The 17,379-nt window shown below is 43.6% G+C and overlaps 1 protein-coding gene across 1 annotated transcript in view; it reads left to right on the forward strand.

Moving 5' to 3' along the window:
* The window catches only part of mmut (methylmalonyl CoA mutase), a 42,621-nt gene that overhangs the window by 4,188 nt on the left and 21,054 nt on the right, over positions 1-17,379 (forward strand). The window contains exons 2-7 of the mRNA XM_056294720.1: positions 975-1,407; positions 1,877-2,244; positions 2,400-2,557; positions 3,049-3,220; positions 4,705-4,953; positions 8,007-8,118. Of these exons, the coding sequence (XP_056150695.1) occupies positions 1,011-1,407; positions 1,877-2,244; positions 2,400-2,557; positions 3,049-3,220; positions 4,705-4,953; positions 8,007-8,118 (1,456 nt within the window). The 5' untranslated portion in view covers positions 975-1,010. The remainder of the gene's footprint in view (positions 1-974; positions 1,408-1,876; positions 2,245-2,399; positions 2,558-3,048; positions 3,221-4,704; positions 4,954-8,006; positions 8,119-17,379) is intronic.

Genomic DNA, 17,379 nt, shown 5'->3' on the forward strand with positions numbered 1-17,379 from the left:
TGCTCATAGCATCAAACAGGCTTGTACTGTCTCATAGAAAATTTACTTGACTAACTGGATTATTTTGCTCCTTATTTGTTGAGCACTATCCCTACCGTTGAGTGTTTCTTTTAACAAAGTTATATATATATATAAAACTCTACTTACATATGCAAAATTCCAACTGAGGCCCATCACATTGAACTGTTTGGTTATGTAAAGTATAATATCAAACTAAAACTTCTTTCAAATAACACTCCCTCGAATATTTCAGATCTCATTTTGTTTGAGGTAATAGATTCTTATTGTCTTTAATTTAGACAACAACGTTTTGTAACATGATTTAATACCTAAGTTTCATCCTGATATGCTATCATTCAAAGACGATAATATTGGAGTATTGCCCAGTTCTTAGCTCACATATAACTAAGGGCTGGGTCCTTAATTTTTAAAAAAATGTTTTTATTATGACTCAAATGCTGTGTCACTGTCAGTCCCACACAACTGAACAGCATTCACAGAATTGGACTCATGTCAACTAATCTTGTTTTACTTGAAATATTTATCATGAATTATAGTGGCCTCACTAACCTACTGAGTTTATATGTTCTCTGTCTCAGTAATATTTAGCTATGTGCCATGGAGAGCCATGTGTATGCAGGTTTTCATTCCAACCCAACATTACACCAGCTGATTTCACTGATTAGCACACCTTCAACCAGACAGAGGAGAATTAATCAGTGAAATCAAATGGTGTAATGTTGGGTTGGAAAGTCCATCCATCCATTACCCAATCTGCTTATCCGAAATTGGGTTGCGGGATGCTGGAGCTCATCCCAGCAGTCATTGAGTGGCAGGTGGGGAAACACCTTGAACAGACCACCAGTCCATCACAGTTGGGTTGGAAAGTAAGCTTGCAAACCCACGGCCCTCCAGTGCACACGGTAGAATACCACTGCTCTGTCTCATCTCTTCTTATTCCTTTCCCCACTCAGCTGTTCCATGTGTATGTGATTCATACAGCAGTAAGCATGCTAACCGCACAGAAGGCATGTGCAGCCTTGGCTTCCAGGCGCCTTGTTGGTGCTTCTATACCCTCCACATTCTCACACTCCCGGCAGCTCCATACGACAAGGTCATGTCAAGACCAGGTGGAACTGAATCCAGAATGGGTCAACCTGGCTAAGAAACAGCTAAAGGGGAAGAACCCAGAGGATCTGATATGGCACACGCCAGAAGGCATCAACATCAAGCCTGTTTATTCTAAAGCCGACTCGGCTGCTTCACCAGATGAACTGCCGGGTGTGTTTCCCTACACTAGGGGGCCCTACCCCACCATGTACACATACAGACCCTGGACCATCAGGCAGTACGCTGGCTTCAGCACAGTGGAGGAGAGCAACAAGTTCTACAAAGATAACATTAAAGGTATCCTTTACCTCCTTTTTATGGAATTCTCAGTTAATCTGTTGCAGTTTTGTGGAACAGACATATGTTTGATAATACCATCAATTCAAACAAAACCTCAATTTATGATTCAAGTTCAAGAAGACTTATAGATTGTGATGAATAGCACATGTCCTTAACTGCTGATGGATTTATTGTGTGTCCTTTTCCCAAAATTGCAACAGAATCACAGCAAATAAGTCATATTTAAACTCCAAAATTGCAAAAGTTGCAAAATATTTGAGCAGGAATTATTCATATCTTGCTTTGACAGAAGTATTCCACTGTGCAGTGTAGCATATAAGTGCAGTGTATGTGATTTTTTTCTTTTTCGTTGTGGGTCTTTCTTTCTGTCTATGACCTCCCCATCCCCCCCCCCTTTTAAAAAAATCTCAAACCTCTGCTTTCCTTTTCCCCTAATGCCCCTGTCTTGCTCATGCCCCATTTTTAGCTGGACAACAAGGTCTCTCTGTGGCCTTTGACCTTCCCACTCACCGTGGTTATGACTCAGACAATCCGCGTGTCCGCGGAGATGTTGGAATGGCTGGAGTGGCCATAGACACAGTGGAGGACATGAAGATGCTGTTTGATGGAATCCCCCTGGAGAAGATGTCCGTTTCCATGACGATGAATGGGGCAGTCATCCCTGTACTGGCCATGTTTATCGTGACAGGAGAGGAGCAGGGTGTGTCCAAGGCCAAACTGACTGGCACCATCCAGAATGACATCCTGAAGGAGTTCATGGTGCGCAACACATATATTTTCCCGCCGGAGCCTTCCATGCACGCTATCGCCGACATCTTTGCATATACCTCCAAGGTATTTACCATTTAAATATAACTTAGTCATCTATCAGCTGTGTATCAGAGTAATAGGGGATTAATACATAGTATTTAAAGAAGTGTTGCTCAATAAATAATGTGGAGTCCTTGATATGGACAGTAAATTAATTAATCTACCGACCCTTTTCACAGCACATGCCAAAGTTCAACTCAATTTCCATCAGTGGCTACCATCTTCAGGAGGCTGGAGCAGATGCCATCTTGGAAGTGGCCTACACCATTGCCAATGGCTTAGAGTACTGCCGCACAGGCCTTAAAGCCGGCCTTAGCATTGACGAGTTTGCCCCCAGGTAGTTAAACTGTTCTATACATGGAGATTGAACACATAATGCATTATAGAGTACTTACAGCCACTTTCACATGATGTAAGATATAATTTTCTGCAGAATGCAGCTTGTGGTTCTGATGTTTCAATGTTGAGGTTTGGAGGGAGCCTTGTTACTTTTTTACTTTCCTGTTATTAATCTTATAAACAAGGATTTTATTCATTTATCTTTCCACTCTTTTCTTAGTTTAGTCTGATAAAATCTTTGGCCTACAACACCTTTAAAATTGTGGCGTTTTTGTGGTATTTGGGGATCATTTGTTGTTGGTCAACGCAGATATTTTGACTATTGTGACCAACCGGCTTATCAATTGGGAAACACTGTCTGCTTCTGCAGAAGTGTATTTTAAAAAAAAAAACACCCCACAATTTTAACAGTTGACTTTTCATGTATATCTTCTGGATTCTGTGTGTTTTTATGTATGTGTGTGTGTGTATGGGGGGGGGGGTTATCAGGTTGTCATTTTTCTGGGGCATTGGAATGAATTTCTACATGGAAATTGCCAAGCTGAGGGCAGCCAGGAGACTGTGGGCCACACTCATCAAAGAGAACTTCCAGCCCAAGAATGCAAAGTCTCTCCTCCTCCGCACACACTGCCAGACTTCAGGCTGGTCTCTCACTGAACAGGTAGATAACATCAGTCATTTATTTATGAGATGCCACAACTTATTAGAGCCCACTGTCCCTCCGAAAGGCCGTCTGAGTCCCCTCTGTTTTAAAAGGAACCAAATAGATGCTAGTTTTGATCTTTTTAAATGTTCAATGTCAAGAAAGCAGAAATCAATTATTCTTGGCTTTCCACAGCACAAGCTCCTCTCTCTACTACATATATAGTGTGTTTCAGTAAATTTTGATTACTTATGTGATTTTACGTGCATTTTAATAGAATTTAAAAATGAAGAAATACATACAATGTTATATTTTATTAATAGTACTATAAAGGACCAGCTCACAGCAAGAAGGTCCTGGGTTCGAGCCCCAGGGTAGTCCAACCTTGGGGGTCATCCCAGGTCATTCTCTGTGTGGAGTTTGCATGTTCTCCCCGTATCTGTGTGGGTTTCCTCTGGGGGCTTCGGTTTCCTCCCACAGTCCAAAGACATGTAAGTCAGGTGAATTGGCCGTACTAAATTGTCCGTAGGTATGAATGTTTGTGTGTGCGTGTGTGTGTGTGTGTGTGTGTGTGTGTGTGTTTGTGTGTCTGGGCCCTGTGATGGCCTGGCGGCCTGTTCAGGGTGTCTCCCCGCCTGCCACCCAATGACTGCTGGAATAGGCTCCAGTATCCCCGCGACCCTGAGAGCAGGATAAGCGGTTCAGATAATGGATAGATGGATGGATGGATTGTAGAGATACAAATACATTTAAGTTATAATATACATTGTGTACTAGAGAAGGTAAAACACAACAGGGGACAGAAATATTGAAATTCATGTCAAGAAACAAGATCACAAACAATTCTGTAAACAGTGTTTCCCATGGAATATTTTTGTTGATTTGGGCAGTGGAGCCAATTTGAGTTGAGACCAATTCCATGATCAGTTGCAGTGTTCGTTTGACAATGACCCTTATTTATTTCATGATAAATGGATGATCGCAATAGTTGTGCAGTGCCTCGAGAAAGTATTACCCTCTCCTTGAATTTCCACATGTTATTCCTGTTTCAGCTCAAATTTTAATGCATTTGAAAAGAATCTCCCCTCACAAACAATAAATTCAACACATTTGTGAAGCGGGATTCTTTTTTTTAATTCAACATTTGCTTTTCAAATATGAATTACATTTCCCATGTGCAATGTTGTTTATACTTCCAGATTATACTTTTTAGTATACTCTGAGGGAATACTTTGTGGATAGGCCTTTTGCAGCAATTACAACTGAGTCGTCTTAGTTATCTGTTTGACCTTTGCACTGTAAGACTTGGGATTTTTGCCCAGTCTTTCCGGAAAATTTGCTCCAATTCCACCACATTAGATGGAAAGTGTCAGTGGAAAGCAGTTTTCTTTGGGCCTACCGACCCTGTTGGTGTTGTGCTTTATTTGAGAATGTGTGTGTCCAGTATGATATTCCCTCTCGCAAAATGCAAATAGTAACTTCCCATGGTGACGGTGTTTTAGGACCCTTACAACAATGTGGTGCGCACTGTCATCGAAGCCATGGCAGCCGTGTTTGGGGGGACCCAGTCGCTCCACACCAACTCTTTTGACGAGGCCCTGGGTTTGCCCACAGTGAAGAGTGCCCGCATCGCCAGGAACACTCAGATCATCATCCAGGAGGAGTCAGGCATCCCCAAGGTGGCCGACCCCTGGGGGGGCTCGCACATGATGGAGGCCCTCACCAATGACGTCTATAACACAGCTCTAAAGGTCTGTTAGGGCTGGGGGGTGGAGGTGGGGTTGGTAGCTTGGCTCTCCAACCTACATTAATTTGTGAAAAATACCATGGAACCTGGTGAAAGAAGGTCTGCAACCACGTTAAAGCTACACTATGCAAGGTGTAGCTTTAATGGAATTGTTGCTTGTTGGCAGTGTCATACTGTAACCAAAGACTTGATCCTGAAATGTCTGTTTTTAGTTTAATGCCATGTGTTTACTGATTCAGAACTACTGAGGATGCATTAAGGCTTATCCTTCAGGGTGTGAGAGCCCTCATTGCTTGTTATGAGCAATATCGTAGGACCAGACATATTCGTGATATCTCAGAAGACTGTGGGAAGGCTGGTCGCATAAAACCACATGAGGCTCTTGCAGCAAAATTGCGTGGTGTATTGAATCACTCATGGGTGCAGTTTGTAATGGGTTTATACAGAACAGATTGCAGCCACTGTTGATTTAATACACCAAGTATGTTCATATGTCTGGTCTCACGATATATATTGTCAGTAACAAACAGAGAGGGCTCTCGCACACTAAGGAAGGACAAATGCTAATGCATCATAAGTCTTTTGAACAGACATGTCGGTAAACAAAAAATACACCTTTCAGCTTCAAGCTTTTGTTACTGTATGCCACTACAGGAGTACAGTTTGCAGCCAACAAGCAGCGCTACTGTGTCAAACTTGCATTATGTAGTTATAATCAATACAAATTCATTTAAATCACACATTTTGGTGATTAAAAATATAATGCAATGTGCTTCAAATGAGAATAATTTAAAGGTAAAAAACAGAAACAAGTGTTTACTGATACATGGAGTAAACAGAGAGCATGTGCTTGTGTGTGTATACAGAGCTCTGACTATGCATATATAATATGTGTGTTTATATGAGGGGTCCGATGGCAGGGCAGGATATGGGCAAGGGTTAATGTGAGGGGAGAGAAGTGGGGCTGGGGTTGACTGTGGATGGATACTAACGAGGGATACACCACCGACACCAGGATAAAATGGAGTATCGTATCGAAGAGTTTACCTAAGATTAAAGTCTGGTACCAAAAGCCACAAGTAACATGTCATAAATAACAGCACAGGGCGTCCGGGTAGTGTAGCAGTCTATTGCCTACTAACATGGGATCTCCAGTTCAAATCCCCGTCTTACCTCCGGCTTGGTAGGGCGTCCCTACAGATACAATTGGTCGTGTCTGTGGGTGGGGAAGCTGGATGTGGGTATGTGTCCTGGTCGCTGCACTAGCACCTCCTCTGGTCGGTTGGGGCACCTGTTCAGGGGGGAGGGGGAACTGAGGGGGAATAGCGTGATCCTCCCACATGCTACGTCCCCTTGGTGAGACTCCTCACTGTCAGATGAAAAGAAGCGGCTGGCGACTCCACATGTATCGCAGGAGGCATGTGGTAGTCTGCAGCCCTCCCCATATCAGCAGAGGGGGTGGAGCAGCGTCCGGGACAGCTTGGAAGAGTGGGGTAATTGGCCGGATACAATTGGGGAGAAAAAATATCCATAAATAAACAAATAAATAAATAACAGCACAAAGGCTTGATTTACTGCATTTTGGGCACATGGAAGCCTGTATTTATTTAACGGTGGGGGAAAACTGATTCTGTCTCACTTGTTTTGTCCGCTGACCCCAAACTAATGGTCTGAGTCTGCATTGTTCAGCAAAAGGTAATGGGTCGAATCAATACTGAGTATTTGTACTCGGAAACGGTATCGCCAGGGGAAAAGGTGATATTAGTGCATCCCCAATACCAACCTGGCCCTGAAAGAAGATGAGAGAATGTATGTATGTGTGTTTGTAATGTTTTGGTTATCGCTGGTGGTGGTGGTGGGGGGGCACTGCATGTGTATAACAAGATAAAAAAAGTTTTATCTTCCTTCACTCGGTATTTAATATCAAATCAGCAAAAGTTTGAGTCAAGGTTTGTTTTTATTGTCATAGAAGTTAAGCGTGCACACACAAAGGATTTGCTGTGATCCTCACATAAAGAAACACACACACACACATAACATGACTTTAAATAACATAAGGATATTGAGTATTTGAGTTTGCATACCTGAATATTTGTAAGTAGGCAACAAAGTAAATGTATTTAAGGGAGCAGAAATAATTTCTCAAGGAAAAAAAATATCAATGGATAGTTTGTCATTTTTTAAACAAGCGATTTGGACTGCATGGAAATGTTTGACCTCAAAAATTTAAGCAATTTTCCAAAATAATTACAGCTGGACTGAAATCATGACCTCCTACCCAGTCGCTGTGTATTCATAATCTCTTTGCCAGTAGCAAAGTGATTCTAAAAACTAGACTGATTTCCTTTTGGTCCCCCGTGAGTCCATATTGAGTGAGTCAGGAATGAGATTTATAGTCCCTGCTTTGTATTCTTTTTTCAAGGCCACGGAGGTCTGACGCTCGGCTGAAAATTGATTGCTCTTAATCCTGTTTATCCAAATGAAAAAAGAAAAGCCTGTCATTTCAGAGACCTGACCAGCATCACAGGTCAGGTTTCACTGAGGAAAATAACACGCTGTGGCTAATGAATACACAAGCTAGTGTGTTCAATATCACTTTCTTATCCCACTGCATCTAGGAAACAACAAGGGTTACTAAGACCTGTGGTTTAGCTACAAATGCTTTTTTATTTGCTTGAAAGGAATGAGGAAGTGTTAGTTTAACTATGAGTTATATTGCTATATAGCTATATATATATTTATATATATATAGATAGATAGATAGATAGATAGATAGATAGATAGATAGATAGATAGATAGATAGATAGATAGATAGATAGATAGATAGATAGATAGATAGATAGATAGCTATCTCTAGATGGATGGATAGGGTGCACAACGGAGTGCGTGTGTGTGCGTTTGCGTTTGCGTTTTTGCACACAGCGAGAAAATGGCACCAAAAGGACAAAGGGAGGGTGTGTGTGTGTGTGTAATTGACTTGATGGACGCTTCAGTAGTGTTAGTTTTGTTCTTTTTGCCCCATTTTCTTGACCTCGGTTTTCTCATCCCCTGTGCAGTTTATCAAGGAAATTGAGGAAATGGGCGGCATGGCCAAGGCTGTGGCAGAGGGCATCCCGAAACTACGCATTGAGGAATGTGCTGCACGTAGACAGGCCCGCATTGACTCAGGTATTCTGACAACACAGTAACACACACACATTAAGAACACTATACACACTTGAACTTCGTTCACTTTCTCTGCTGTGACTCTTAAGTATGTCATTGCACATTAAGCTTTGTGCATGAGCACACAAACATACACACAGATGCATGGTAACCCCAGAGATGCTACATCCACTTATTTCTCTGGTAAGAAGGAATTGAATCCACTGAGGGTTCCTAAAATTTGCCCAGGTGTCAATGCCACAATATGGGGGCTCTTGTGGTGGGAAGGGTGGGTGTCTTCCCAAACAAGCAAGGAAAATATATTCCATATTCTGTGTTCCTCTGTCCTGGATGATTGTGAGCCTGTTCATAAAGCAGCAGCAGTTAGCTGGCAGAGGTCCCATCTGCACTGCTGTGATAGCGGCGCATCTGTCAACAACGCTGTCAGTATTGCGGAAAAGAAAGAAGACACAAAGGGTTTTCATTTTATACCCGTGGATTACTGAACATGCTAACTCTGATCACTGTCAGCAGTGACTTATTGGTGATCCCATCTACACGCCTCACCCCTTTGCCAGTTGGGATCTGTTTGTTTCGCAGCTTCCTTTCATATCCAAGGCCTCCGTGCCTTTATCCACTTAGTCTCCCTCGGTGTGTGTGTGTGTGTGTTTTCTTCGGGCTCGTCACCTTGCCGTGGTGGAAAAGCTTGTGTGTACCAATGATCCCAAGAGCTATGCCGTCCGGGGCTTGGCTCCTGGTAGGGTCACCCAAGGTGGATAGATCAAGGGGGAGGTTCCAGATGAAGCGTGATCCAACAAAGACCTCAACGGTGGAACTGGCAGAAGATGTCTCCAGGTCACAACGGCAGTCAAGGTGGATAAAGGCTGCAACAGAGAGTGGTCCCCAATCCATGCCATTAGACTCTGGTCACCCCCTGCCAAGGACCGTGTGGTGGCTGCATCAGCCACTCCACATAAAAAGCTGTCACACGCACGTGTTCTCCCATTATGCAGCTCCAGGATCAGCCTATACACCCACCTGAGGACCCAGAGAGGACGGTCATACTCTACCCCGAGTGACTGCTGATGATGATGTGTGCATATGTGTGTGTGTGTGTGTGTGTGTGTGTGTGTGTGTGTGTGTGTGTGTGTGTGTGTGTGTGTGTGTGTGTGTGTGTGCTTTTTTCAGACATCAGGCTGTAGGAGGCAGCACTGCAAGAGTAGAATTGGGTTTCTGTGCAGGCAAACAGGAGCTACTCAATATTTCATAGCTGCACACAGCTGTGTGTCATATACCAGTTTGTACTGCCGTGTGAAGACAAAATCAAATGTGCAGTGCATTAGTATGAAGCAAAACACACACACACACACTACAAGAGATCATTCTATTGTTTTGATGCTGAGTGAAATGTCTTTACAGATGAGAACGGTACGGATAGGTCAACTTTTTGTGACGTGACATGGGCGTTTTGTTGTCTCTGCACTTGCCTGTGGCATGGCCCCACCCTACCTGCCCTGCAAGGTGTCTGCAAGCCTTCATATTGCATCTGAGCAAACCCAGCCACTGATGGCTAGATGAAAAGACATGCTCAACAAACCGAGCATCAAATTGCTGTTTTGTTACACTAATTAGCCCTCATGACTGCATGCTTTTCACTTTGTTTCTTTTTGAGAAGTTTATTTACCCTTCTTATAGACGGAAAGAGAGAGACTGTGTGTGTGTGTGTGTGTGTGTGTGTGTGTGTGTGTGTGTGTGTGTGTGTGTGTGTGTGTGTGTCTTCATTCAGTGGGGTGTTAGAATTCGTGTGATAGGAGGCATGTATGTGGTAAGAGGGTTGTTATTTGGGGTCTTGAGGCTTCCTTTCCTTTTTCCATTTGGCTCATCAGCCTGACAACGCGGCTTTGATGAAATCCAGGTGCAAAACAGACAGTGCCGTGCCGGTCCTGCTTTCTCCGCTTTTTACCTAACGTTACTTGCTCCATTTGTTCACCTCCACTGACTGACCAAAAAAACCCCGTCACATTACGATCACGGCGCAGAACGACGTGAGGTTAATTAAATGTTAGGAGATCTGATTCTGCGCTTTTTTAGCAACAACAACATGCTAAATCAGACAACTGAGTTGTGTGTGCTAGATGGGTGAAAGCAAGTGCACAATTGGAATGGGGGGGATCACACACTTATGTTTTCCTTAACAAACAGAAATAAATTGAAAATAAATAGGAAATAACGAGACAGATCTGTTGACAGGGTTCATAAAAGGAGGACATATTTAATATTTTCTACTGTATATTGGGGGGGGGGCAGATTGGTATTTTCTCAGTTTTGCGGGGGACACGACCTCCCCAAAGAACGTGTGGTTACGGCCAAGACACCATATGTACCGCTGCCGTGGAGTCATATACTTACTATGGAAACGAAATGATGGAAAATGTAACCCTAGTGGTACAAATGTGTGCATGCTTTGTGCACCTTTGTATTGTTCCTTTGCCAAAAAAACATTACCACAGAGATGATAAATGAAACGGAGATGTTTCCACAGTGGACACCAGAGCCAATTCCATGAAATGGTGAACCAGTTGCAGGCAGTCTCACACTTGGGGCTGGTCTAAGAAGAATCCAGCTAGTTTGGCCGGGGAGTCTGTGCATGCTGCACAGGTCAGTGTGATGCTTCCTATCCCTGAAAAGGGGCTCCTTTGGATGTACGATCCAGCTGAATTCCTGAAACAGGTCTACTGATGATTTAAGCCTGGTGTTTTCAGTCAAACACAATACAATACAATACAATACAATACAATACAATACAAACAATTTTATTAATCCCGCAAGGGGCAATTTGTTTGGAGCAGCTTGTTGTACACAAAACACAGTAACATGCAAACAAATAACACAAACAATAAATAACACTCCCGGCATCCAGGTGGCGTGGTGGTTTATTCTGTTGCCTACCAACACGGGGATCGCCGGTTCAAATCCTCTGGTCGGTCGGGGCGCCTGTTCAGGCTGGAGGGGGAACTGGGGGGAATAGCATGATCCTCCCACGTGCTACGTCCCCCTGGCGAAACATGTATCGGAGGAGTCATATGGTAGTCTGCAGCCCTCCCCGGATCGGCAGAGGGGGTGGAGCAGCGACTGGTACGGCTCGAAAGAGTGGGGTAATTGACCAAGTACAATTGGGGAAAAAAAAGGGAAAATAGAAATAAATAAATAACACTCCAGGAAGCTAAATGTGGAATAAAATCTATAAGATCTATCAGTAATTAATATTGATAGGCTAGATAAACCTGATAAACACAATAAAATAAGCTTGATGAACACAATAAAACTATCTGAGAAGAAAACAAATGCCTATGGAGCATTTAGTTGAATTGCAGAGGGACTGAATGATTTAGAATAAGGGTTAGTTTTACATGCAGGTAAAACGTGATGATGCCCTGACGGCGACAGAGAAAATTCCCTTATAAGAACATGTCCAGAAGAAGCCACAAAAATTGCTGCTTTCTGGAGGATCTGTTGGTTGAAAAAAGAATTCAGATGTCTTTGTTTCACTCCGGTGACCTTAGAACAGATTTTAACAATGTTGTTCAGGCTGTTTCTGTCTTTCACCGTGAGGCTGTAAAACCAGCCGATAAAAGAAAAACTCAGCAGGCGCTCAATAACAGATTGATAAAAGTGACAGAGGATGACGGGACTGACAGAAAAGGAATTTACTTTGCAGAGAAGGTGAATTCACAATAGCCTCAGTGTTCAAATCAAATTTAAGATGATCATCGATACCCAAATATTTGTATGATGTAACCATTTCCACACTTTCGTCATTTATGATGCAGTCTTTGGCTCCATCTCTGTTACATCTAAAATCAATAATCCTTGGTTTAGAAACATTGAAGTCTAAGAAGTTGTTATCACACCAAGAAATAGAATCGGTGAGAGCACTCCCGTGGACTAATGGTGAACCTCAGAGAAGTGTCAGCAATGTAGTGTCGTCAGAACATCTGACCAAATCACTGCCCTCCTGAGTGCTCCTGCATCCATTAGTGTACATATAAAGAGCAAGAGGGAAAGACTCATGCTTGTGTCGAACCAGACAACCTCTGCTCTCTGTCAGTCCCGAAGTAAAAGACCCATAATACAAGCTGATGAGGCAAATTAAAATCACATAGAAACCTGTCTATTAAAAGATGCAGCTGCATCGTATTGAATGCTGATGAGAAGTCCACAAACAGAAGCCTGGCATGGGCTTGCAGCTTTTCTAAGTGCTTATAAAGGTTATTAAGTGTCAAAAGCTTTGCATCCTCGACATCTCTCCCTGCCTGTTAAGCAAATTGCAGTGGATCAAGTTTTCCATCCACAGTTAACAAAACAAGGTTTTTAACATGTTTCTCAAAGATTTTCATTATTAATGATGTTGGCACGACCGGTCTGAAATCATTAAGTTGCCTAGGGTTGGTGTTCTTTGGGGCAGGTATCACAGTAGCAGATTTCCAGATAGCAGGGATTTGGTTACAATCAAGTGACATCTGGAATATATGCTGGAGGACGCCATTAAGCTGGTCAGCACAGTATCGCAATGTGCACCCACAAATGTGATCTGGACCAGGGGCCCCCCTGATTTTTACCCATTTTAAAAGATCTCTAGCACATTCCTGACTGATGACAATATCACAGTCAGAAGAGAGAGACTCTTAAGGAGAGAGATATTTTCAGAAAATTCAAGTTTTTCAAAGCGTGAATAAACGTTGTTAAAAATCAAAGGGCCTCTGCCAATTTTCACACAGGCCCTAATTGTTGTTGGATCCCCCCCCCTTTTTCTCTCCAATTGTACCCGGCCAATTACCCCACTCTTCCGAGCTGTCCTGATACCTGCTGCACCCCCTCTGCCGAGCTAGGGAGGGCTGCAGACTACCACATGCCTCCTCCGATACATGTGGAGTTTCACCAGGGGGACGTAGCGCGTGGAAGGATCATGCTATTCCCCCCAGTTCCCCTTCCCCCCTGAACAGGTGCCCTGACCGACCAGAGGAGGCGCTAGTGCAACGACCAGGACACATACCCACATCCGGCTTCCCACCCGCAGACACAGCCAATTCTGTCTGTAGGGACGCCTGACCAAGCTGGAGGTAACACGGGGATTCGACCCGGCAATCCCCGTGTTAGTAGGCAATGGAATAGACCGCTACGTTACCCGCACACAGGCTCTAATTTTTAACACACACCTTGGGACCCAGATGCAACCTCTCAGCCCCATCACCCACATGTGCTCACATTCACAGGGGTGTTTAATTCATGCATGGACCTCTGGGTCCTTCATCAGATGCCAGCATAGGATCGGTCGTGTAAGCTCAGCAGGCTGTCCAGTATTACATGGGCAGACTCCCACCCAAATCCACTGCTAATTTTTTAAGCATGCAGGGATGTAGCGGCCTCAGCGGAGAAGAGCAGAGGAGTTTAGAAAGTAAGGTTTTGAATATCTCCTTGAACTCAGCTGGGGCAAGCCCTGTTCTTGTTGGTTGCCTTGCATCTATTCTCTGGGGTGTATAAGCTAATTTTGTATGCGACTCAATGTCATTGTGCATAGAGAAACTGCAGTGTATTTTAATGCAGCCTACGCCTCTAATCTCTTTGATTGGCCCATTGATGCAAACATGGACCCTGGCTTGCAGTCTCACCATTTTCCCCCCCTTTTTTAATGATGTTTTTTGGAGATAAATGTTCTGTGTTTTTCACTGTTGTTGCATATTGGCTGTCTTAAGATGTTAAGGTTTTTGAACTGCAGGCAGATTTGTGTTCAAATGCCAGTGACCAGCTGAGTCTGGTTCCCCCTCAGCAGCCGCTTTCACAGTATGAAATCAAGACTTGAGACCCATAAACGTGTACGGACATAAGAAAGAAGCTAAAGAACAAGCCAGTCCGAGTTTTGACTCCTAATGTCCACCGAAAACCGGACAGAATATGAAAGTTGAATGTTTGTGCAGGCCTGAGGGGTTGTGGAAAATTGTTGAAGGATGGGTGGTGGGATTATGGGTAAGAGGACAATATTATTAGGTAACGGCAAAGGGACAAACAGGCTGAGAATGGGCTGTTTATCTGTGCCAAACAGAACATATTATTTCTATAACAGGGGATGGAAACTGGGTTTTTTTGGTGTGTGTTTTTCTGGATTTGGTGTGATTGGGTTTGCTGCTATGTAAATATGTTCGTATATTGAATACACTCTGCACTGTGACCAAAACAACAGGAGGTTTCAAGAATAAATATTTTTTTAGGAGAATAAGATATTTTCGAAACACATTGTTATGAATTACATGCCGCTGTATTTGGCATGTAAAGGCTTAAGTAGGTTAAGTAGGTCGTCCAGTTGGCATGGCAGTCTTATTCCGTTGTCTACCAACATGGGGATCACTGGTTTGAATCCCCATGTTACCTCCGGCTTGGTCGGGTGTCCCTACAGACACAATTGGCTGTGTCTACAGGTGGGAAGCCAAATATGGGTATGTGTCCTGGTTGCTGCAGTAGCGCCTCCTCTACCTGGTCCAGGCACCTGTGCGGGGGGGAGGGGGAACTGTGGGGAATAGCGTGATCCTCCCACGCGCTACGTCCCCCTGGCGAAACGCCTCACTGTCAGATGGAAAGAAGCGGCTGGTGACTCCACATGTATCAGAGGAGGCATGTGGTAGTCTACAGCCCTCCCCCGGCTCAGCAGAGGGGTTGGAGCAGCAACCGGGATGGCTCGGAAGAGTGGGGTAATTGGCCAGATACAATTTGGGGGGGGGGATTAGGTTGTAATGGAGCCCTGTGATGGCCTGGTGGCCTGTCCAGGGTGTCTCCCTGCCTGCCGCCCAATGACTGCTGGGATAGGCTCCAGCATCCCGCAACCCTGATTGGGATAAGTGGCTTGGATAATGGATGGATGGATGGATGGATGGATGGATGGATGGATGGATGGGTTGTAATGGAATGGTAAATACTGTCATGGTGATTGTCACAACCATGACCATGATACATAATTTTAGTGTAATCATTGTGTAAGTTACACAATTATTATCCACGCCCAAAGCAACTCGGTCTAGATTCCCAGAAAGCTCTCTTGAGACACTGAAAACACTTAATAGCTGTGAGGGGTCAATTGCCTGATAGGGATGTTGAAATACTGCATGAACTTCAATATCAAAAGAGAGGCTGGTCATTTGAGAAAAAAACATGAGATGGTATGTCGTCTAGCTGTGTCTCGTGTGCATTCATCCCCACTGGCTTGTGATTGTGTCGTCCAGCAGCAGCACTGCAGACACAGCACAATGTGAGGTTTTGAGTTATTTATGGTGTTTTGTGTCAGCTGGTTATGGCTGATTGAGCTGTGCATCTACTGAAACATTATGAGTAACTAGTTTTTATGAAATCGTTTTCTTGTTGCTCTTCCCTCCCAGTCGGTCCATTTGCCATGAGCGAGCAGGTAAAACAAACGGGATTCTGGCCTTTAAATCACAGGGAGTAGGTACCTGCTGCCATGGAAACTAAATGGTAGAGTAAAAATAAGCCCCTGAAGCGATTTCTTAGTAGTTTTCCTGAAGTTTATAACTATAACAAGGCCATGCTAAATGTACTCTAGTCACATCACAAAGCTATGCATGGGTGTCGGGGTAGTGTAGCGGTCTATTCCATTGCCTACCAACATGGGGATCACCAGTTCGAACCCACGTGTTACCTCCAGCTTGGTCGGGCGTCCCTACAGACATAATTGGCCGTGTCTACGGGTGGGAAGCCAGATGTGGGTATGTGTCCTGGTCACTGTACTAGCGCCTCCTCTGGTCAGTCGGGGTGCCTGTTTGGGGGGGGTGTGGCATGATCCTTTCATGCGCTATGTCCCCCTGGCGAAACTCCTCACTGTCAGGTGAAAAGAAGCGGCTGGCGACTCCACCAGAGAAGAGGCATGTGGTAGTCTGCAGCCCTCCCCAGATCGGCAGAGGGGGTGCAGCAGTGACTGGGATGGCTCAGTAGAAGGGGGTAGTTGGCCAAAAATACAATTGGGGAGTAAAAAAGGGGAAATTTTGAAGGAAAAAGAAAATAAAGGCTATGCAGAAACCTATGCAAGGAGGAAAATAGTATACAGCGCATAATATGATATATTTGTTTTTATGTAAATTGTTTAGATAACATTGTTGTTTATTTGATAGATAACATTCACAAGTGTATTTCAACACTTCACTGACACATGCAAGGTCAGGAAAATTGATGTGGAGCAGAAAGAGAGCCTGCTGGACAGTGAAACGCTGGATGAAAGAAATGGCTGTGTATTGACCTCTGCCACGTATCGTGTCCAAGATGCTTTCATTGGACATTGGCCTTTACCGTCCTTTCTATAAATTGATTTATACAGCGATTTCACAGACAGGGTCTGATACGTTACTCAACTTTATAAGTTTGCGTGAAAACTGGAAAAATTTTCAATGAGTTATGGGTTGATTGATTAGCATTTATGGTGGACGCCATTGGTAACTTTTGAAATACTTTTACAGACTAGGTTGGGTACATGTAACAGATACTACATTAGTCATGCTTTGTAATGATTACATACACATTAATCGAGTTAAGTCCAAATAAGTGAAAAGAATCACACCATTTTGGTATTTTTTCACTTCGAGTTGATTGATTTGAATAAAATTTGCTGCTTAAATTCTAGGTTCATGCCTTGTAATATGAGCAGTGTGTGACGGTTTGCCCACTTCATTATTTTAATAATTTCAGTGGTTAATTGTGGCGATATTGGTGGTGCTTTTGAGCTGCTTCATGGCTCAAGGTCCACTAATGCTGTTGTACAAGTTTGTTGCAGATGATTCAAGGAACAAAAAATGCCTTAAGTGAGAAAATGTTTTCAAAAAAATTTAAAATGGTGAAAACTCTTAACATGGTGGAGATGAGTGGTCCCAATTGCAAAGTTGCAGAATGGGGTAATTGCATATTTGGAGTCAGTTCTGTTTCAGTTTTTAATCACAGTGTGTAAGTTCTGACCTTTCAAACTTGTTAAAGTTCAATCTTTAATTACATTGTCACCATTAGCCCAATTGGGGTGATATGAGGTAGAAATGTAAAAAAAAATTATAGCCAATATGTGACTTGTAGGCCCTGTGATGGCTTGATGGCCTGTCTAGGGTGTCTCCCTACCTGCCGCCCAATGTCTGCTGGGATAGGCTCCATCATCCCCGCGACCCTGAGAGCAGGATAAGCGGTTTGGATAATGGATGGATGGATGTGCCTTGTATGAAATTACAAGTCTCTTTCATTTACCAC

Source organism: Lampris incognitus, chromosome 15 (assembly GCF_029633865.1).
Source record: "Lampris incognitus isolate fLamInc1 chromosome 15, fLamInc1.hap2, whole genome shotgun sequence".
Taxonomy (NCBI): domain Eukaryota; kingdom Metazoa; phylum Chordata; class Actinopteri; order Lampriformes; family Lampridae; genus Lampris; species Lampris incognitus.